We start from the raw sequence: 22771 nt of genomic DNA on the forward strand, positions 1-22771 counted from the left end.
GAGCTAGTCATCTCATCATAGAAGGCAATCATGTTGGTCAGGCATGACTTGCCCTTGGTGAATCCATGCTGACTGTTCCTAATCACCTTCTCCTCCAAGTGCTTACAAATGGACTCCTTGAGGACCTGCTCCATGATTTTTCCAGGGAGTGAGGTGAGGCTGACTGGTCTGTAGTTCCCTGGATCCTCCTCCTTCCCTTTTTTAATGATGGGCACAATATTTGCCCCTTTCCGTTGTCTGGGACTTCCCCTGATTGCCACGAGTTTTCAAAAGATAATGACCTATGGCTCTGCTATCACATCAGCCAACTCCCTCAGCAGCCTTGGATGCATTGCATCTGGCCCCATGGACTTGTACACATCCAGCTTTTCTAAATAGTCTCTAACCTGTTCTTTCACCATTAAGGGCTGCTCACTTCCTCCCCAAACGGTGATGCCTGGTGCTGTACTCTGAAAGCTGACTTTGCCTGTGAAGACCAAGGTAAAAAGGCATTGAGTACTTCAGCCTTTTCCTCATCATCTGTCACTTGGTTGCCTCCCCCATTCAGTAAGGGACCCAACACTTTTCCTGACCTTACTCTTGCTACTAACATACTTGTAAAAACCCTTCTTGTCACTCTTCACATCCCTTGATCACTGCAACTCCAAATGCATTTTGGCCTTCCTGTTTTCATTTCTGCATGCCCCACCAATAGTTTTATACTCCTCCCTAGTCAACTGTTCAAGCTTCCACTTTTTGTAAACTTCCTTTTTGTGTTGAAGATCATCTAAGGATATCTTAATTTCATTCACAGAATTTGATCAAAGGCTAAAGCTAACTAGTGGTCAAAAAAAAAAAGAACCCTGCCCCTCCAATATTGCTGCTCAAAATGTGACAAGAACAGAATGCGTCCCTACTGACATTGTTCCTTTAAACAAATTAAATCCCAAGGCTTTCATTTTGCTGGTGAAAATCCTTGCTAAAAATAGCCTACCTAACTGGCACAACAACAGCCTTACTTTTAAAATCAATGCAGTTCACATCGGCTGTTCCACAGCTGGTAGCATTTTAAATATGAATCTTTTGCACCAGGAGCAAAGAGTGAACGCTGAGAATACATTACCTTTGGTGATCTCACAAACACTAAGGAAAGAGAGAATTATGTCCCTACTCCCCCTTTGGAACACATTATAAACACAGAGAATAATTTATTATCCAGCACCAGTGAGCTGTTATGGAATTAAACTTCCAAAGACACAAATCTGATTTGGGTTGTTGTTTTGAACCTAAAGTTAAATTTAGCTCTACCCAAATTCCCCAAGGACAAGTGACCAGGTGGCACAGCTTAAAAGCTTTATCTGTTCACCCTCCACTGAGAACACTTCACCTCAGCCACAAGGAAATTAGTGGAACTCCCTTTCCCAGCACAACTTTTGAATTTCCACAGACCTTACTTCCCTCCACCACTCATGCTGCTTTACCTTACGGACGTGACATGAGAAGAGCACGTTCATGTACTTGTCCTTCCTTTTCAGCTCATTGGCAACAGTGATGAAAGAGCCTGTGGTCTGTGGGTTATCAGGTTTCTGGAAGAGCAAACAAAGGCAGTAATTTGTCTTAATTACTGAAGAAAGCAATTGTGCTTTGTCATCTTAGGCCTGATGGAATTGCAAACTCACCAAGTCTGTATTATACCACTTTATCAGAAGACTTCATCAGACGTTGCATGGCAGAACAGAAACACAGCATCCTGAGTTTTACATACCTTTCTAAAGAACTTTAGAAACAAAGGGTTGATAGGGAATAGGAAGGATGAAGTAAGTTGAAGAAGCTGTTTTGGAGGAAGACCCATTGGGAGATTTCCATCTTGCTCTGAGAAGCAGATTTAATGGATTCCTCCATCTAGTCTTTCATCACAGAATCACTTCCTAGTGTTCATCCTTAATTAATGGAACTTTATCCTTGGGTTAGGTATTTGACCAGGCAAATCAAGTGAGGTCAGTTAATCAGGCAAACATTGGTCAAAAATTGTAAAAAATTGCCAACAGGTCCAAATAACACACAAAAACTAAAAAAAATTCCATTAAGAAATGTGTCAAAAGCAATTTTAAAGAATCATATTTGTCAAGAAAACTACAAAAAAGTAGGGTTTTTTTGTAAAATTGCTATAATCTTTGACTGGTTAAAAATATGCAGTCAATTGACCTGTCAACTGACAATATTTGACTGGTTATCAGCTTGCCAACCCTATTTTATCCTCCTGTTGCATTTTCCTTCCTATTGGTGGCCAGCTGAACTGTCAGCTTATGGCATTAAGTGGTCACTTGACTAACAAAGTTATTGAACAAGGCTTAGTATTTATAAAACTAAATGCCTAGCACAATAGATGTCAGAACCTTTCTGACATTATATACAACCTAATTCACAAATGAAAAAGTTTAAACGTGCTTAATGTCTAGAACACATGCCATTTTCAGACCTTCACCCTCCCAGATTTCCAGTAAAGAGAAACTCCTTCCTTTTCATTTGCACGGACTGAAGATTTCACTTTTGTCACTGCACTCACCGATGCAAGGTAGTTACCCTCCCATGCTCTTTGTAGCCCGATATCGGCTCTGTGACCCTTGAGCAGTTCAACGGCAGCAACTTTAGCCCTGAGCTGAGGCAAGTCTTTTTGTGGGATGCTCTTGATTAGCTCATTTGCTCTCCACCTAGGGGGAAAAAAAAACCCAACCTAATCAGTTCCAAAGTTTGTGTGCAGCAGCAACACCACCTACCCACATCCATTCTCCTCCATCAGTTTAACAAGGAGACAACTCCAGACCTCAAGCTCACAAAGTAAGCAGGGCTAAGGGGGAAACAGACCTTTGTAGCTCTCGCTGTTCTAACGTACTTGTCTTTAAAAGGTACACTGTACGAAATGCCATCGCAAAGTTTCATGTGTATAGTTTCTGCTTTCAAATAAATCTGCAATTTACAAGTGAAAATGTTTTTCTAACTGACAGTCCTGAAAACTTCGCCTGGCATCCAGAAGTCATCCTCAGTTAACTGCTTGTACATCTGCTCATAATAAAGGTTTTGCAAGCCAAATTCTTGGCTCAGTTACAACTCCATTCATGTCAGAATTTAGCCTTGTAGCTGGAACTCAGTTAACTCTTCCTGGGTAGTCTAGCTCATTCCGATTTGAATTACAGATACGTCTCAAACCTGTAATTAAATTTGGACCCGATTGTGCTAGGCTACCTATGAGCAGCACCATGAGAAACAGCCCCTGTTCTGAAGATTTAACAAATCTCAGGCAAGTCAAATAAGAGGCAAGAAAGCAAGGAAGACATATAGAGATGAAACAATTTGGCCAACTCAGATCAATGACTGGACTATAATTAGAATTCAGGTCTCTAGACTTCCTGTCCAGTATATGTATTAGGCCACATTGTTTCAGGTTCAATTGTAGCAGCATTGGCTGTGCAGGCCTAACATTACAAAATGCCTTTTAGCCACCAAGGTCAGCAGCTACGACAGTGAACAAACCCAAGGAAGAGAGGTACTCAGCAAGTTACTATTTGCAGTCTCATTTCTTTACCCTCCAGCACTGGAACTAAGGGATATTACACTTACTATTGAGATTAAGAGCCCTTATTCCTGACATCTCTAAATACTAGGCAGAGGCCATGAAATGTAGATTACAAATATATAGGATGGGTCTTACCCTGCCCAGAACAGCAAGCAGATTATCCAAGTTGTCCTTGCTGCAGGAAAAGACTAATTTACTACACAAAGTCTGGAGGGAGTCATGAGGATTCCTCTTCCTCACCATTTCAACACCTCTCACTCATTTGTTAGATCATTCCAAGAAGCTGCAGTAGGTCACTATACTATTCAGTCAATTGTAGCAGGGTCTGCAGGTATTCTAATCTTAAACCTAGCTTTAAGATGCATCAACTCTTCTTCCACCTGCTATATGGAAAACATATTCACAAAGGAATTCAGCAACTACTGTCAAGGCTTCATATCCAGAATTCAAGGAGGAGGGCAGGGATCAGTTTTTGTACCTGTGGTAGATTGCCTGCAGTGCCTCTTCAAATCGAAGCAGCACTTTAGGAGGGGTTGGCCACTTCACATGTTTGCCATAATCCTTCATTGATCTCACGTTGTGAAAGCGCCAGGTCACCTCGTGGATGTAGGACTTCACTTTGTAGCGCCGGTAGTACTTGATGATTGTGAGGGCAGCCCGTGTCCTCTTATAGCGAAGGCGGGCTAGCGTGCCCCTCCAAACCTAGAGAGAATGGAGAAGAGTTGCCATTTTAGCAGCCAAAACCTGTGATGTTATTTATCCTTCTGCTCCCATCGCAGGCTTGTTGCCTTTGGCCAGAAGGAAGAAGTTAGTTATGTATATGGGGGATACACTCTTCTATTTAACTTTTCAGCTGAAGGCCTGGTTATACAGATGCTATTCCACAAGCTACTGCTATACCATGAGCTACTTCTATTCATACCTATGCAAATACAAGCAAAATTCTAACTTCGAATAAAAGTCAGTATCACCCACAATTTAATACTATTGCTCAAATTACAGTTGAGGTAAATAGTTGTTTTGATCAATCTAAAAATAAACAGGTTTTATACCCAAGCACTCCATCCCTAGTTGACTGCAATGTTCCCTCTAAGGAGTAGCAGTCCATGAGCGCGCTGCTTTGGTCCTGCCTCCCCCTTTTGGCACAGTCTGCCTGTAACTGTCCCACAGTAAGTATCCAGGTGGGAGCGGGCAGGGATTGGCCACCACCCTTCTCCATGCTAACTGCTGCCCAGAGCAGTGTAGTGGAGTGCTGTGGGGCAGCCATGGGTCGGACACAATCAATTGGTAGAACTGGAAGGGAGGCACCAGGGCCGACGTGGGACACTTACTGAAGGTAAGCTGCCTGCCCTGCATGAGGAGTAAGGAGCTTACCTTCGGTAAGTGTCCCACGCCGGCCCTGGTGCCTCCGCCACACTCTGTGCCCAGCTCCTCTCCAGGCGGGTGCATGGCATTAAAAAGTTTAAAAGATTTTTAATTGTGCGCGGCCGTGCACACGCACAGCTTAGAGGGAACCTTGGCTGACTGCTCTGCATTACCCCATATTTTAGGGAATGGAAGGAAGAAGTGGAAGTACATCAATGCAGTAAGTCTGGTAACTTCTGCTCAGCCAGATTCAGCTGCATTTCCAAAGCATGTTTCAGGCCCAGAATGCACAACAGACATACAGAAAGTGAAGCATCTTCTGGGTCTTCCTTTCAGACACAGCTCAAGGGTTTGCCCCAGCATGCCCACACTAAGCAGACTTCCCACAGATGGCCTGCTTGCATTTGTATTTCTGATGATATCCACACTGGCTTACTAGGCTGCAGATTCCTGATTTCATAAGTGTGTGTGTGCGCATGTGCAGATATAGCTATAGGAAAGGCTAAATTTACATGGAAAAAAGTATAGCCTGGATAAGCAAGTAGTGTTGTTCCTATCCTGTAACCAGAGAATTAATTTCACCTGAGTGCTCTCCAGCTAGCATGCAGCTCCCTAAGGAGTTAGTGAACAGCTGCACTTCCTCTCAAGTATCATATTTTATCAGCTACCAAGATGAAAGCTAGTATTTTTGTTTCCTCACAGAGTTGAACTGGAAAGATAATGAGCCTCCCACCTGCAAGGAAAAAGCTTCACAACTTGCACAGAGCTCTACTGGTGAATTTATTTCACCCCAGAGATGCATCCTATAGCCCTACAGATGCACATCAAGTCTTCTATTTACACAAAGATTAATTAATTACCTTAGGCAATTTCCAGTGTGATATTTGTTTTATGAAGTTTGTGTCAGAGATTCTCTCCTCCAAGCCTTATTGCTTTTGTTATATGGCATAAGTAGTGACAGAAGGGAAAAAATGGTATAAAGATCTGCTATTCACGACAGAGCTAGAATATTGAGACACTAAGAATCCCAAATGTAGAGGAACATTTTCTTCCAACCTTTCACAACTAGGAATGACCCTCTTCTGATTGTCAAGGCTGGCATTCCTTCCTCCAGGGGCATAACACACTTATTCCTGAAATAGAGGAACAGGTTGCTACAGAATGATCAATTCCTTTAACTTCAATCTGAGAACATGTTGTCTCTCTCTATAACTATGTCCTCGTGCTCTAGCAAGGCAAGAACAGAAATGGATATGATCCTCTGCACAATAACATGCTGCTGAAGCACTTAATTTCCAGGTCAAAACAATACTCTCACTTTTTAACCATATTTACTCAAATAAGACATTTACTTGAATATACAATGAAGCTCCCTCTCCCCTCCTTCCCATCAGCATGGGGAGATAAAGCTCCTGGTCTTAAATCTGAATACAAGGAAACCTCAATAAATACACTGTCTATCATTAAGCTGCTGCTAAAAGCAGCATGTGCTCAGTAATGGAAGCAAACTATGAGATTGATTAAATGCAGCCAACACATAGCCCATGGGCAAACTTAATGATGTGAACTTTAATAGATGGTGCTACGAACCCTACTTATAATGAATCCTTCAACTTACACCCATCTTCTGCATTTCCCTTTATTTGCTTTTAGAATGAAAACAGCTCTTTGTCTGTTTTTCACAATGGAAAACAAATAAGGCCAAAAAGTTTCAGGGATTTATCTGAAACTTATTATTCATGTACCCGAATAATTTTCATCCATCCTACAGTCTACACAGCCATAATGCACCCTTCTGAGCAAGATCAGAAGGGAAGAACAGGATGAATGTAGGTATGCAAGGGGAAAGTCTAAACTGTGCATGAGTGCCAAAAATTGTATATCTAGCTATGTAAGTGTCACTTAAACATTAAAGGTGAAAGAGGATTTGGCCTATAGTTAACACTTAAAGACTACCTGCCTTGAGCAATGCGCTGGACTAGATGACCTTGCAAGATCCCTTCCACCCTTTTCTAAGATCCTAAAAGCCATCAGGTTGCAACAGCATTAAATGACCAGTAACATGGGTTGGGATTGAACTGATGACCCAGGGATGAAAGGATATGCATCACTAGTAATCTTTTGATCCTCCAGTGACCCAGTCTTACAAGCATTCATTCTCACAAAACAAAGGATCAAAATACACATTGACACCTAGTCATTAGTACAAAGTAAGGCAGTTAAGACATGTAAAGAGAAATTAAGCCAAAGGACCACCTTGAAAATACACTAACGTTTTCCAAGGCTGTCTCCATTATTTAATATGTACAGCCAGACAGTAAACACTACAGTAAAGCTTAAGAATGAATTTACATAATGCCATTATAGTTATTTGTGAAAACAAACATGAACATAATTTAAATATATTTGTAACCATATGACATTGTGCAATTACTACTGATAATCTAGAGATTGACACTGAAACAGAACAAAAACAACTAGTTTCAGGGTATGGCATAGTCCGATTCATTAGAATTTTGAATTAAAAGGGACTTGGTCATGCCCCAAGAGCAATGTATATGTAATATCCTTGACTCTTTGTAAAAAAAACCAAACAAAAAAACAAGGGGGTATTGTAGGAAAAAGTTCTAGTAAACCACAAATTGTCACAAGCTGCTTTCCCAGATGCCCTATCATATATCCACTCGACAGTTGTTCTTATGATGCAACTGGAAACCTTTAATGGCTCTCCAAGGTTACAACAGAGGGGCAAACTGCCAGTCTGGTCAGACTGAACATGAGGTCTTAGGGTTGCTGTCTTAGAGAATGTGGATTAAACAGACTGGTCTAATGGATGCACTTTGGAAGTAAGCCTTGAGAAGGATTTTATAGTAAGTAAACTCGTTTAACCAGTGTAAAGAGTGAAGATTGATTTATAGTCTATATAACACCCAAACCAACAAAATAAAAGTGGATTATAGAGAAAATGCCTCACTGACTAGATAAAAGAAATTGATGTCAGAAAGTTTCACTACAAAAAAGACAACAAAGGAAATAAGAATTATTTTTCTTTGGCATTTCATATGCATGTTTCCTGCTAAAAGATGCCATCTATACATGTGGAAAAGAATGAGAACAAGCACTCTCCTTGGTTAGCACCATTCAATTTAAGGGCCACTACATCTAAAAGACAAATTTAAAAAGTAGATAAACTAGGTAAAACATGGTATTTATAACTGTGCCTTTCAATATACATTGTCATCTTGCTTACGTTATTAAAATTCGTGCACATCCTGCGATTGAAAAGCAAGGAGAAGAGTACTGACGTTGGACAAATTCTCTCAACCTAATTGACTTTCCTCATAAATAGTGTCCTATCAGAAGTCAGATACTAAGACCCATAATTAGCCTTAACTCAGGGGTGGAAAAAAATACAGCCTGCCAAGGGATTTTATCCGGTCCACAGCAGGTCCCTCGACCCCACCCAGTCCAGGTGCAGGGGGGATGCCCAGGCTGTGGCATGTGCAGCCACCCCTAGAGGCACAGTGGGACTGGGATGGCACAGTAGATGGACTCAGCTTCCTAAAAGCCACAGCAGTGGGAGCTCCTTCTGGCTGCTGCTGCCATTGTTGCTACGGCCAGCCCCGGCTCCACTGCCTGAGCACCCCGGCTTGTCTGCTCCACACCCAGCACTGAAAGTGCTGGACAGAGTGGGCAGATGGGTGGATAGGGTCTCCATGGAGATAGGTCAATTGTCCCAGGATGAATCTTATAAAAGTTAATGGAACAAGAAGTACTACCACTTTTTTCTAGGATATCACAAAGTGCATCTGAACAGTTAACTGCATCACTGAATCAGCAGCAGAAAAGCAGCATTGTATTCAGCTGCTCACTAAACCCTGACTAGAAGGGTGAGGTGTGTACATGCCAATCCTGGGACTTTTCTACTTGGGAATAAGCAAACAAAAACAACTTGTCCAGGGACAAATGCAACAATTGTTCCTAGCCTGGGTTAAATCCAGGCCAAAGGATGAATCCTCCACTTTGGTGGAGCTAGGATTTCATTTAAGATGTGCAAGGCCTTCTGGAGCAGTGTCTTAAGATCATTATTTCTATGGGCTGACCTGACAGTAGGGTCTAAAAACAGTATAAAAATTCATAAGTAGCAGCTAGCTAAAAATCCTTGTATCTACATAGTGAAGAACAAAGAATGCAATCTGCATATTCAATCCTCTAATAAAGTAGAAAAATAAATAAATAAATAAATAAAAAAAATCAATATTGCCTGGGACAAATATTTAAATCTAGACTGAACCAAGTGCTAATACAGGTACCACAAGGAACAACCTTGCACTTGCCAAAAGAAGGAACTAAATAACTCAGTAGGAGAACCTTATATGTCCTTTACCAGAAATGCATGGTAATTGGAGCTAGAAGCAGCATAGCAGCTAAATAAAAATTATGAACAATTCTTCCAGCTTGTGAGAAGAAATTAGGAACTCTAGCATAAGTATTTCCTAATGCTTGTATATAGGATATATTTAAAATTAGGTCTTGAAACATGGCTGAGTCAGAATAAAGTATCACCTGCTGTATTTATATTTTTAACCAGTCAGAGGTCCATGGGATGACAAAAAAAATGTAATGGATTGCCTCTAATGTTACGTGGAGTACACATCACTGCAGAGGTTGGCTTCACAGCAAGAAGTGTCCGCTGCTACAAACATCAGCTCTCCACTTCCAATTACCCAGCTGAAGCTCATCCCTGGGCAACAGTCAAGCAAGTAAACTATTTGCTAAAAGTCTGATTTGAAATTCTGAAGTTTCTGCTCGGGTTTTGCTCTTTCCTGAGGAGCCTATGCTGGTCTCTTCCAGATGGATCTCACTTTCTTTTAATTCCTGTAACAAGCAATTTCACAAGTGTCTGGATAGACGCCACTCAAATCCCCTTTATTGTACTGACTTAACTCTGTTTCAGGAAAGTCCCAGCTAGTTTATACCATCATATGTTATAAACTAAAGTTGATGAAGCTGCACCAACCTAAGTTACATAAGTACTAAAAGTAAATGCCAGGCTAAATAGAAGCATACATATAACTGCTCTACTCTATTACTGAGCCAGTGTAGTCAAAGCCTCAAATTTATCAGCAATTACTACTAGACATCCATCCACATAATAAATGCAATGGTAGTAAATAACTGGGTACTACAGACAACTGCCTCCAGAGAAAACACAAATCCCTACATAAACATCAATGAAATGTCAACTTCAAAGCCTCATTAGGAAGTAGTTTTAAAACAGCCATAAACATACAACATTCAGCTGAATTGAAAGGACTTGAATCCTTCACCCATGCTCTCCTCCAAAACTTAGGTTGTCCAGGGAAGGCTCCCCATTCTTTGGGACTCTGTTTCACCACAACTATAGTGGCTAGATGGAAATGCAGAGCCGATAAGATTAGAAGATAGAGGGGCTTTGACACTAAACATCTCAAGTTATTTTCCCCTTCATGAAACAGTGACAGAGACCTCTTGAAATGTAGTGAATCACATAGCTATGTTTCTTACTCAGGAATACTCAGCACTAAATCTAAATTAGAATAGATCAAGGTCAGCTTGTACAAACAGTTGTGCCATGCAGAAAAGGGATGATCTAATACATAGGGTACATCACATTTATCTTCCAGCTGTGTGCTGCCAGAATAATCAAGTGAAAACACAGCAACTGTTGTGGCTCTGGAACTGCATTAACTCATTTTGCATCTGTGCTTCAGAAAGGACTGGAAAAGGTGAGCATTCAATGCATCACTAAAAGTGCTTGAGCAGCTTTTATCTTGTATAGGGTTTGTGTTCCTGCCTTATCAAGCTGGTATTTTTGACACCTAAATTCAGCACAATTTGAGCATGCAGAACACACAGAGGTCTGAGAATCATGACACATGCTACATGGCTACTCTCAGTTATTAGGAGCCATTTATAAAGATATCCCCTAGCGTGGATGTTCTTGGTTTAGAGGGTCTTGTCCCTCTGCTCAGGGTCAAACCAAACACCACGTTTTAGGATCATAAAGGGATTATACCTTATGGTCAGATTGGTATAAACCAGGGGAAAGGGTGGGGAGGCTTTTGTCTTCCTCTGTAGCAGGGGGCATAGCCATCTTCATTAGATCTTTTGAGTGAACCCTTGCAGGTGCAGAACACTGACAGTCCTCATCCCCTTGCTTTATTTGTGGCAGGTTAGGATGCTTTTGGAATCTTTGGGCAATATGCCTTGTAGCTATGCACCCAGGTGGAAGGTGGAGCTTTAGAAACAGGTCAGACAAGAACTCATATAGGATGGTTTGCACAGAGATCATCCTCCCTTGGGCAGGAGGTTAGACTAGATGACCTCCAGAGATCCCTTTCAGCTCTACTTTTCTAAGATTCTGTGCTACCCTGGAACCAATTAATTAGTAGGTCAATGAATGACCACAAAGGTGCTTGGGCAAAAAGTTCAGACTTAAATTCAACCAACCTTCGTCCCCCACAATCAAAATTTGTAGCATTAAAGCATATTTAATCCAGATTAATCCAATCGTCATAAGAAATAAACCAGACAAAACCCAGTCTAAATATCCTGATTCCAGTCTAAAGACTCCTACCCTTCCATACTTCAGAATCTTCTCCCCCAAGCCCAAGGAAATGTAGGAGCCAGGAAGATTGCCTAACAGCCAACATACTGCCTTATTTGGATGTGTGATGACAAGGCTGTCTCGAGTCATGGATTTTTCATGGGGGCATCTGAATCAGACAATATTAAAAGACACAGAACCAATAAAATGATTCCATCTAAATTTATGAACAGATGCGATGAATACATTTTAAAGTCAAAACCCCAAACTGTACCTGTACAAATCAAATACCACTGCCATATATTTGAGTAGTGCTGCAGGTCCAGGAACCTTGGAGAGCAATTGCATGCCTGCTATAACCCAAGCATACCCCTCTTCCATCAGGCATTCTTCACACTTGCCTGAACTGTTTCATGATCAATATTTCATGCTGCCCCTAACACTGCTGCCCTCCAGGCATCCAAACTTTCATAGATTCATAGATGTTAGGGTCGGAAGGGACCTCAATAGATCATCGAGTCCGACCCCCTGCATAAGCAGGAAAGAGTGCTGGGTCTAGATGACCCCAGCTAGATGCTCATCTAACCTCCTCTTGAAGACCCCCAGGGTAGGGGAGAGCACCACCTCCCTTGGGAGCCCGTTCCAGACCCTGGCCACTCGAACTGTGAAAAAGTTCTTCCTAATGTCCAATCTAAATCTGCTCTTTGCTAGCTTGTGGCCATTATTTCTTGTAACCCCCGGGGGTGCCTTGGTGAATAAATACTCACCAATTCCCTTCTGTGCCCCCGTGATGAACTTATAGGCAGACACAAGGTCACCTCTCAACCTTCTCTTGCGGAGGCTGAAAAGATCCAGTTTCTCTAGTCTCTCGTCATAAGGCTTGGTCTGCAGGCCCTTAACCATAAGAGTGGCCCTTCTCTGGACTCTCTCCAGGTTATCCGCATCCCTCTTGAATTGCGGCGCCCAGAATTGCACGCAGTACTCCAACTGTGGTCTGACCAGCGCCCGATAGAGGGGAAGTATCACCTCCTTGGACCTATTCATCATGCATCTGCTGATGCACGATAAAGTGCCATTGGCTTTTTTGATGGCTTCATCATGCTGCCGACTCATGTTCATCTTGGAGTCCACTAGGACTCCAAGATCCCTTTCCACTTCCGTGCCACCCAGCAGGTCATTCCCTAGGCTGTAGGTGTGCTGGACATTGTTCCTCCCTAGGTGCAGCACTTTGCATTTCTCCTTGTTGAACTGCATCCTGTTGTTTTCTGCCCACTTGTCCAACCTGTCCAGGTCTGCCTGCAGCTGTTCCCTGCCTTCCAGCGTGTCCACATCTCCCCATAGCTTTGTGTCATCTGCAAACTTGGACAGAGTACATTTCACTCCCTCGTCCAAGTCACTGATGAAGACATTAAAGAGTATCGGTCCAAGGACCGAGCCCTGCGGGACCCCACTGCCCACACCCTTCCAGGTCAAAACTGACCCATCCACCACGACTCTCTGGGTGCGACCCTCCAGCCAATTCGCCGCCCACCGGACTGTGTAGTCATCCAAGTCACAGCCTCTTAACTTGTTCACCAGTATGGGGTGGGATATCGTATCGAAGGCCTTCCTGAAGTCTAAGTATACCACATCCACCCCTCCTCCTGTGTCCAGGCGTTTTGTAACCTGGTCATAAAAAGAAACTAGATTGGTCAGGCACGATCTGCCTGCCACGAACCCGTGCTGATTTCCCCTCAGCATAATTTGTCCTGCCGGGCTCTCACAAATGTGAGCCTTGATAATTTTTTCAAAGACTTTGTCAAGGATGGAGGTGAGACTGACAGGTCTATAGTTGCCCAGGTCCTCCTTCCTCCCCTTTTTGAAAATGGGGACCACGTTGGCCCTTTTCCAGTCCTCCGGGACTTGGCCCGTGCGCCACGAGCTTTCAAATATTCCCGCCAGTGGCTCTGCAATGATGTTGGCCAGTGCCTTCAGCACCCTCGGATGGAGCTCATCCGGGCCTGCCGACTTAAAGGCATCCAGTTCTTCCAAATGACTCTGCACCATCTCAGGGTCTACGCATGGAAGTCTGGTGCCTTGCTGCTGCCTCTCTACAACCCCAGTGAGAGACTTGTCGTGCCCCTCGCTTAGGAACACTGAGGCAAAGAACTCATTGAAGAGTTCAGCCTTGTCCCCCCTGTCCGTCACCAACTGTTTCTGCCCATTTAGCAGGGGTCTTATTCCTCCCTGGGCCTTCCTTTTACTCCCTATATATCTAAAAAACAATTTCTTGTTGTCTTTTACTTGGGTTGCCATCCTCAGCTCCATGGTAGCTTTGGCCCGTCTAACTGCCTCCCTACAAGCATGAACAGAGGAGGTATATTCATCTTTGGTGATCTCTCCCTGTTTCCACTTTTTATGTGCTCCCCTTTTGTCCCTTAGGCTGCTCTGGATTTCTCTGGTCAGCCAGGGAATGGATTTCCCTGGCTGACCAGAGAGTAAAACTGACTTGAAGAGAGTAAAACAAAACCCAGCTAAAAAATTCACACAGACTTGAACCTGGCTGCACAGCTTCTGAAGAGCCTCAAATGGGATAGATTGCTAAACACTGAAGTTGATAGTGCAGCACAGGAACTGTATACAGGGTTGCCTCTACCACCACCGAGTCTCACAAGTTGGAAAAAATGCTCGAATCTGACGGCAAGCTTAATTATGTGACTTCTGATTGTGTTTAAAAGAGGTCACTACCTTACAGACAAAAGGTATGATGGAGTGGCCAATGCTCAAATATTGAGCCCAAGGGGCTACTTACATACACAATTTGTGATTGAAAAGTTCCTAGAGTTGAACCAAAGCAGATACAATTCTTAGGTGTTTCATTCTATAAGACCAAACCAGTTAGAGTTTGAGCACCTACCAGGAACAGAAGGGGGAGGGGAAAAAAAAGCCTAATTTACACACGTGCCAGCTTCAACTAACTTAAATCAAAATGTAGATGTACCGTCTAGATTTCCACTGAACAGAAATCTTTTCCTAGAGGGAGAAGAGGGAGCAGAAGGGTCACAGTATGAGCCTAATTAGATTGTCATAGAATGTAATATCAGAAATGTTTTATAAATAAATACGTCCATTTGTTCAGTTGTATGCATAGTAGGTATAATTTTTGTGGGAAATATGTAATTGAGTGTTATGATCCTGACCAACAGGATGTTCCGCTGCTCAGCAATACAGCTAGCAAACAAACCCAAGGTTTCAATGAACGGCATACAAGCATGCATATACTCACCTTTCTTCAAGGTTCACTGGATCTTGACTGTAATATTTAATCTGCCTGGAAGCCTCCACAGTGGCCTTTCCCTTCCACCTAAAAGGGTTTACTACATTCATGCTGGTGTACTTAAATCACCCATCAATGGGTACAGTTGAGACAAAGCACTCCTATCTGTTCTGTTTCTTACACTATTTTTGCAGAATTTCTTGCTCTGAGTGTCAGGGAAGATCAGCCAGAAGATGACAACATACCCAGGTTTCCTGCATCAAGTTGCCAGAAATGATATTTGCAACTAGGATTTTAAAGGATGTTAAATTTAGAGCTGGATGGAAAATATTTCCAACCCAGGAAATTTTCCTATTATACTTTATTGGGGTGACCAACCTGCAGCGAGTGCCACAGGTGGACAGCTACCCTCTGTGTACGGCACATGCAGATCAGGTAGGGAGCAGGAACACAGCTACAGATGAGGCAAAGAGTAGAATGCAGAGCAACAGATCAGGCAGGGGAGGGGGATTGGAGTGCACTTGGGAAGTGTGCAAGGCTTGCCTAGCGGCATGCTTACCAAAAAGGTCAGCTCCCAGGGCTCTATATGCATACATATCAAAAAGGAAGAATCTAAAAGGATTTCAAAATAGGAAAATCCAAAGAATCAAAACAGCATATAGATTTCAAAGTTATAATTGATTCGTTTTCAGAACTGTTCAGAATTGTTTCAACAAATTTGTGTTTTCCAACAAAAAGTATAGTCAATAATTCCCAGCCAGTTCTAGCTAAAATTTATTTATGGTATGTAATGTGCATCATCCAGCAAGCAGCTGTACAAAAATCACTGCCATGCACACACAAGCCTGCTTTTCCTTAATTTCTCTTTCCACCCTTCCACAATATATTTCCTATGATCTTCCCTCTATTTGCACCTACACTAGATCTCAGAATATTAATCAAGCACAGTGTTTCTCAAAATGTTTTGGTCTCAAGGCACCCCTCTGAAAATGCCAGCTCATACCTTTCACTTGTTTTTCAAGTGCAGAAAAAAATATAGCACAACAGAACAGAATGTTGTTGACATTATGGATTCCTGTTTGAAATCTTTGGGTCTATCTTGTGAATAGCATGTTTGAGCACATAAGTGTGCGCTTATACTAAGCAACATCCTCACAGCACCCTTAAAAGACCTTGGTGAAAAATAGTTGATCTAGTAAGATTAGCTGTTACAATGACCATGCCATGACTAAAAGTAGACTGTTCCCATACACCTAATAAAAACACCCTTAGATTTGTCTCTTTTTATTCAGATAGGCCCAGAGCATCTCACCATCTTTAATGTGTCTGACCATAATACACTTGTGAGGTAGGTCTATGCTTCTTTAAGTGATGTCTCCAATTCAGGGACTTCTCACTCCATCTTGTATTGCCTTGGACATAGCAGTTCTCCCTCTCTCCTTTTTTCTTGCCTGATCATACCAGAGCTGAAATTGACTCATTTGGAAATCGTTGGGCAGTGTCCACAGAAAGATGTTATTCTTTTATATAGCTTTTCAAGCAACTGTGATCTCTCCCTGTTAATCTTTCTAAGCACCTTTTCATTAGTTGCAGCTGATTTTCAGCACTCCTCTACTACTCTGAGCTTCAAACATTCTGATTCACCCCAGTGTCTTTTCTAAGTGCCCAGCTTTAAGGGAGGGTCAAACGTATGTAGTATTTCAGTGATCTCAGGTGGATGCATAACTATCCTTGTGATAAGCTTTTAGAACACGTACAATGAACAACTTGCATGAATTGTCCTTTTTACTTCTTCATCACATCTTCTATCTGACAGTGTCAAAATCCCTGGACACTGAGGCCCGTGGCATAATGGTGTGATGTGACCTGATCCCAACAGTCACTCTTCCTGCAATGCCATATGTGCACTGGTGGAGTTAGGGATCAAATTCCAATCATGTCATTACTACCGGCTGGCCTCAGTGGTCTTCTTTAAAGCTTCCTGTGTGGGAGGTCTGAGCTCCCCAACTGCCCATGTGCAGGGGGAGACCCTGCACCAGCAAGTTGAAAGAGGAGTGACAGCTGGGGAGGGAAGCTTCCCTGTGCTGGGCTGACAGTCCGCTGATTGTCAGCTGGCTCCCAGGGCACTGCTAAGGACTCTAACTGGTTCTGATGTAGTCTGACTGTCAGCCTGGTCCCAGACTGCAGTGGGGTCGGTTCAGCTCTCTAGTGTGGTCTGGGGGCTGACAGACTGGGGCTAAGTGAGGGATACAATCGGCTGAGTGTTAAAACCCCAGACTTGGCAGCTCAAGAGGTTCCTGGCAGGGGGTAAGGGGCATAGGGAAGCTTCCCTCCCAGAGGATTTTAAATTGCATTGGAAGCCTCTAATCCCCCATGCTAGGCAACCTGGCCAGAGCTGCTGGGCATGGGGTTTAAAGTTCCCAGTGGGGAACCCCAGAGCAGTTGCCTCAGTGGTCTTCTTTAAAGCTTCCTGTGTGGGAAGTCTGAGCTCCCCAACTGCCCATGTGCCACAAAGCAGTGCCAGCAGCTGTAGGAGTGAAGCAACCTGCTCCCCAGCTGCCACTTCCATGGATGCAGCTGGGGCTCCCAGCTGCTTGCCTGCTTTTTAAAGGTCAGGGGTGCAGTGAGCCCAAGATCAAAGAAATGCTTGCACGGGTCAGGTTCACAGCACCCCACCAGCAAATGTGCTTCTGGGGATTGGATGGGAGGACCAAGTCCAGGACCCAATACTGGTCCCAGTCTGATCCCAATGATCAGGTAGGGGACAGCTGCATTCCAGGCCCTGGGGCTACCCCATGCCAGGTGTCTACTCAGCTGAGTACTGGGATCTGTCATGGGTCAGCTCTTACATACCACACACTCAATTTAAGGTACAATACAACTGAGCCACAAGGATGTTACACATGCCCATACACATGTGGAATTTCTTTGTGGCTTATTATCACATGGTAAATTGGCTTTAACGTGCGGCCAGATTATTATTTATGGCATGATTAACACTTTCATTGCAGGTGAAAAGGATTGCCTGCTATAAATCCCAGGCAATCAAACAATTTACCCAGAGCCATATAGGAGGTTTTGGCAGAGCCAGGAACTGAACAATGACCTCTTGTCCACATCATAGTTCTCTTAGCAGAGCCAAGTTTGCTCAGGGTAGGGAAAGATCACGCCCTATAGTTGATGTAGTTCTGCCAGGAAACTCCCCAGCATGGGCACAGCTCTACCTGCAAGGTACTTGCCATTTGAAGGAGTCCATGGACTTCAGTAGCAGAAAGAGCCTTTCTATTTTAAGCATTCTTTAGAAAGAACCACCCGATGCATATAGCCCGTAAGTAGCCACATGAAACGTTTATGCTATGATGAATCCATTCCTCCCTTTGGAAGGGAAGTCCCATTTTCAAATGACTGATAATTAGGTCAGATTGATGCTGGAATGAGTTTGCCTACATATTTGTATGAGCAAACCCTCCTCATGTAAGTATGGTGGATACCAACAAAGGACCACTTCCCACAACCCACTTTTGTTTTTTTTTGCTTGGGGGAAGTGTACAATCTTAACAGCAAAAGAACTTCCCGCCACTATAAAATGCATCTACACTAGAAGGGTCAGTTAACTAGTAAGGGATATAAAGAATTATACCTGTAATAGATATTACTATTCCAACATAAGTGTCTAGTATAGACCTGGCCTTGGGGAGCCTATAACCCAATGATTTGCTGTAGGACTTAGGCACTTTGAGCCTTGATAAAATTTCCAATTACAAATCAGTATTGAAATAGGTAGCTATGGTTAAATCGTGGGCCCCAACAATATTTAATTCTTGCTCCCCAGGCAAGCTGAACACTACTTTGGTTTAGGCCATTCAGTAGCAATCACAGCTGATCGGAAAATAGGATTCCCTCTGGAAAACCATAGATATTTTGCTAAGTGATGCCAAAGGAAAACAGAAGTGCTGCTGCATGCTCCAGTTCTTCTCTCTAGACCTGGAGCCCAGGTTAGAACATGTCTCCTTCATAATGCACCAACTTCCACCATGGCAAAGGTGGAGACAGCATGTCACAGGAACCAAGTGTCATAGGAAAATTTAGTCCAGTCAGGAGACAAGCAATCTCCAATCTCCTGAGATACTGCAGCACACCCAAAAACTCATTTTGATTCTCTCAAGAAATTAGTGTTTGGACTTCAAATTGATGTTTTCTTATGAAAAATAATTCTCATAAAAGTTACTTGTAGTCAAAAACCTTTTTGAAGTAAATTTTTGATGAGTGCTACTGATCAGTATCAGTTAACCCATTTAAAACACCAGATTTTTTTAGTTAGAAAAAAGCAAGGTATTGACAGAATAGTTTTGTTGGGTTTTTTTTGGGGGGGGGGGGACAGTTCACATAAACAATATTTAAGTGAAGTCATAGGCAAATATAAGCTTTAACCACTTTAAAAGGGCAGGGGGAGTTGATGCTCTGCAGCATACAACTATGATGTAATTGATATATCTGCATACTCCAGTGGTAATGCAAATTAGCTAAATTGCCCTGAAGGAAACAAGGTTAAAAGTTGCAACATTTTCACTACAGGAGTATGAAGAAAATAGTATCTTTTCATTGTAATAGCTTATCTAGCTTGCGCTTAATATTAATATAATTGTCTGTCTGTACCTTGAATCTAAGTATAGTGCCATAGTTGTGATTGCTGAACTAAATGGTTGGCAATAGTAGTCATAACTTTAGTGTTCAGGTCATAAAAAAAAGTTTTGTTAGTTGGGCTTCCTGCTTTCAGCAACTGAAGGACTAGTTCCATTTCATCTCCCGTCAGAAATATGCCTAGGTCCATAAATGGATAATTGGATGTGCTTTCATAGTTAAAGTTAGCAAGGGAAGTACCCACGTAAGAGATCAGAAAGCTGAGGAGCTGCAGATGGAATGGATGGCTAACCATCTGTTTCATGACAAACTGGAGATCAGTGTCTCAGTCTCATCTTCCAATGGGAAAACTGCATCCTTGTTAGCTTCAAGTTCTGTGTGGGTTATCTGACGGAGTCAGGGATACTTCATGAGCCTAAAATACAAACAGTACTTGGGTACAATTCTCTGAATAACGTTACCTAACAATGGGTATAGACAAGTACCCCAACTCCTCACTCAGCTGGTTATCACTATTGGATATTACCATGAAAAAGCCTTGGAAAGTGTGGCAAACCTAAGGGTAATATTTTGCTCATAGCAGTCTCACAAAGCACACTGAGAACATTGCCAATGACCAGGCCTCATAAAAATATACAGATAAAATGTGCCTGGTCCAAAGCACTGGACCTACTACAACAACAGTGATTCTCAACCAGGGTGCCACAGATTGAAGGGTACTGTGAAGCATGAGGAGATAATCAGATAAATTAAGCAGACAAGCTCAGGCTTGCCCTTGCCTGGACAATCCCACACCCCATTGCCTAGGCTCTCTGCAAGGAGGTAAGCACTGTACTATATCCATTACATTTTGAAATTGGGTGCCACTCAATTCACAAAAGTTATAGAGGAGTGCCTTAAATCCAAAAAGGTTTGAGAACCACTGTCCTAGAGAGATTGCTAGAATAGGGAAAACACTAAACTCTCCTTTCTGAATATTATCTTCATCCTCAAACACAGCCTCTGCTCTTTCCAAAATGGGGAGAGAGAGAGAGAGAGAGAGATTGATTACTGGCTCTCCCACATGTATTTTGCTCTTAGAGAAAAGTTTTCCTTGGTAACAGTTTGATACTTCTCATCTTTCCAAGCTGTCCTTATGGACCTGTAGTCTTGGAATTCAGCAAAGCAAAAGTATGTTAGCTTGTCTGAGTTCTCAGCTACCGCTTTATCAAGCTTTTCCCCACAAGCAGGAATCTGAGAATTTGTGAAACTAAGAATTCACTATGAATAATGTGCTGTACACAGCTGAAGCCACAGACAGTGCACCTGGCCATTAAATTAATTGTCATGATCATCATTGCTGTCTTCTTCAGTCTCATGCGCAATAGGGAATTTCATACAATTGTTCTACTGGTGTTACAATGATATCTGCTGAAATAGAAGCCTTACTATTCAGGCAGGGTTATGGCAGCCTCCTGTATTCTTACCACTGTGTTAAAATTAAGCTCAGTTTCTAAGGTATGGGTGCCAAAATGCATTTTTTCCCTTGACAACACCTCTACTAAAAGTGCACCAACTTACCTACATCTGTTGCCAATGAGTAATTTTCTTAGTCTGTATAGAACTCAAAGGGGTTTTGAGTTGTAGTGGATCAGTGTGATTTTTTTTAAATTAAAATCTAATGCATAAAGTCTGTTATTTTCAATTAAGACAATGATATAGAAATGTGTAACTGAAGACAGAAAATAAGGCCCCCAGAATTTATTTTCAATATGCATAAACTACAAAAAGACAGCTTGGCTCTGAAAATTCACGTTGAAATTACAGAAGCTAGTACTTGGGAAGCTCTTTTAACAGATGAGCAAAACTTAAAGTCAGTGTCCGATACCATTTTTGGATTGTGCAATGCCATTAAGAGAGCTCCCTTGCAAGGAAAGCCCCTTTTTTTGAGCCATAAAGGTAGGACATCCAAAAGGAGCCCAGGCATGTTAAATCCACTGACTTTTGACGACAGACTTCTCTGAAAATCCCACCCTTTATGCTTGGAAAGTTTTAAAAGATTAGCTTTAAAAATAAAGCTATGAACATTTGGAAAGCAGGACTGAATGTGGAATAAAGGCAATGCTAGCATGTAGTTGGAGGTATCACCACCAACTTTGTTGCTCTTTGTTTACAGGCATTTACAAGGATAAATGTTGAAAACAGGAGGCTCAACTCAAGTGACTCAGCACAAGTGCTAGTGCAGAACGTAACCATGGGTGCTTGGACACACAACAGGGGTTTAATTCTGTTTAGTTCTTCCTAAATTGAAAGGTACTTATTTTTTTAAAAACCCACCATTTCCACTGTTTCAATTTAGGGAGAACTAAACCAAACTAAACCCGTGTGGCATTTATACAAGGGTGGGGGCCCAATCCTTAGAGCTTACCTGCCTCTCCCGCGGTTGGGGAGTGGAAGGGGCAAGCTGCCAGGGGGCTAAGCAGTCCCTGAGCTGCAGGGAGGGCCGGTGCTTCCCTATGCAGTGGCAGCAGTGCCCCCCAGATGGCACCTGCCCTGGGCAGTCAGTCCCACTGCAGCTGTGGAGAGAAGCATAGTCTCCTTTACCCTCTCCCCACCCCTGCAGCTCAGGCAGGCAGGCAGAGTCTGGGAGGGAAAAACCCCCCAAAAAGATCAGGCTCCTCACTACTTATTTTTTTTCTTCCTCCAGTTGAGCCTGCCTGCACAGGCTGCTGCCGGATCACACAGCCCCTGAGCTGCGCAGGGCTCAGTGCTTCTCTCCATGGCTGCGGTGCCCCCCCGGGACCACCTGAGCCAGGTGCCAGCAGGCAGGTGCTGCCTGAGTCAGGCACTGCCACCATGGAGGAAAGCACCAGGGTCCCCCGTAGCTCAGGGGCTGTGTTTTCCAGCCCCCACCCCACAACCACAGTAGAGGCAGGTAAGCTCCATCACCCCTGCACTGTCCTGGCTGCCTTCCCACCGCCTGGGACCACTGGCTTGACCCTGGGGCAGAGCGGCAAGGTGGCAGGGGGCGGCTGGGTGTGCTGGCAGCAGAAGAAGGTGGCAGGGATGGTGCATGGGGCACTGGAAGCTTGCCAAGTCCACGCTTCCCCAAGCACGTTTGCTTTCAGTGCCCCATGCACTCTTGCACTTTGTTAGGTAGCAAACTAAAACATCTTGGAGGAATTTAAATGACTTCGTAATGTAACCAGATAAAAGTGGAAGACGCTGCCAGAGGTGCAACAGCAACGGTATTAAAAGCGGTGAAAAAGGGCATTTAAGCTGCTTTAAAAGCCAATTTTGTTGCACATACAAAGGCCCCATAGCAGCACATTTCATTTCAGACTAAAGGGTTCACTAACTTAGCCTACAAGCTCAGCAAAGTCAGAGC

At 43.1% G+C, this 22771-nt stretch overlaps 1 protein-coding gene across 1 annotated transcript in view; it reads right to left on the reverse strand.

The window, feature by feature from the left end:
• MYO1D (myosin ID) overlaps nt 1-22771 on the reverse strand; it is a 274772-nt gene that overhangs the window by 124805 nt on the left and 127196 nt on the right. Inside the window, exons 17-19 of the mRNA XM_014596285.3 lie at nt 4032-4255; nt 2546-2690; nt 1461-1565 (exon numbers count right to left, since the gene is read on the reverse strand). Coding sequence (XP_014451771.1) covers nt 1461-1565; nt 2546-2690; nt 4032-4255 — 474 coding nt within the window. The remainder of the gene's footprint in view (nt 1-1460; nt 1566-2545; nt 2691-4031; nt 4256-22771) is intronic.

The sequence above is a fragment of the Alligator mississippiensis genome, chromosome 4 (genome assembly GCF_030867095.1).
Source record: "Alligator mississippiensis isolate rAllMis1 chromosome 4, rAllMis1, whole genome shotgun sequence".
In the NCBI taxonomy this organism is placed as follows: Eukaryota; Metazoa; Chordata; order Crocodylia; family Alligatoridae; genus Alligator; species Alligator mississippiensis.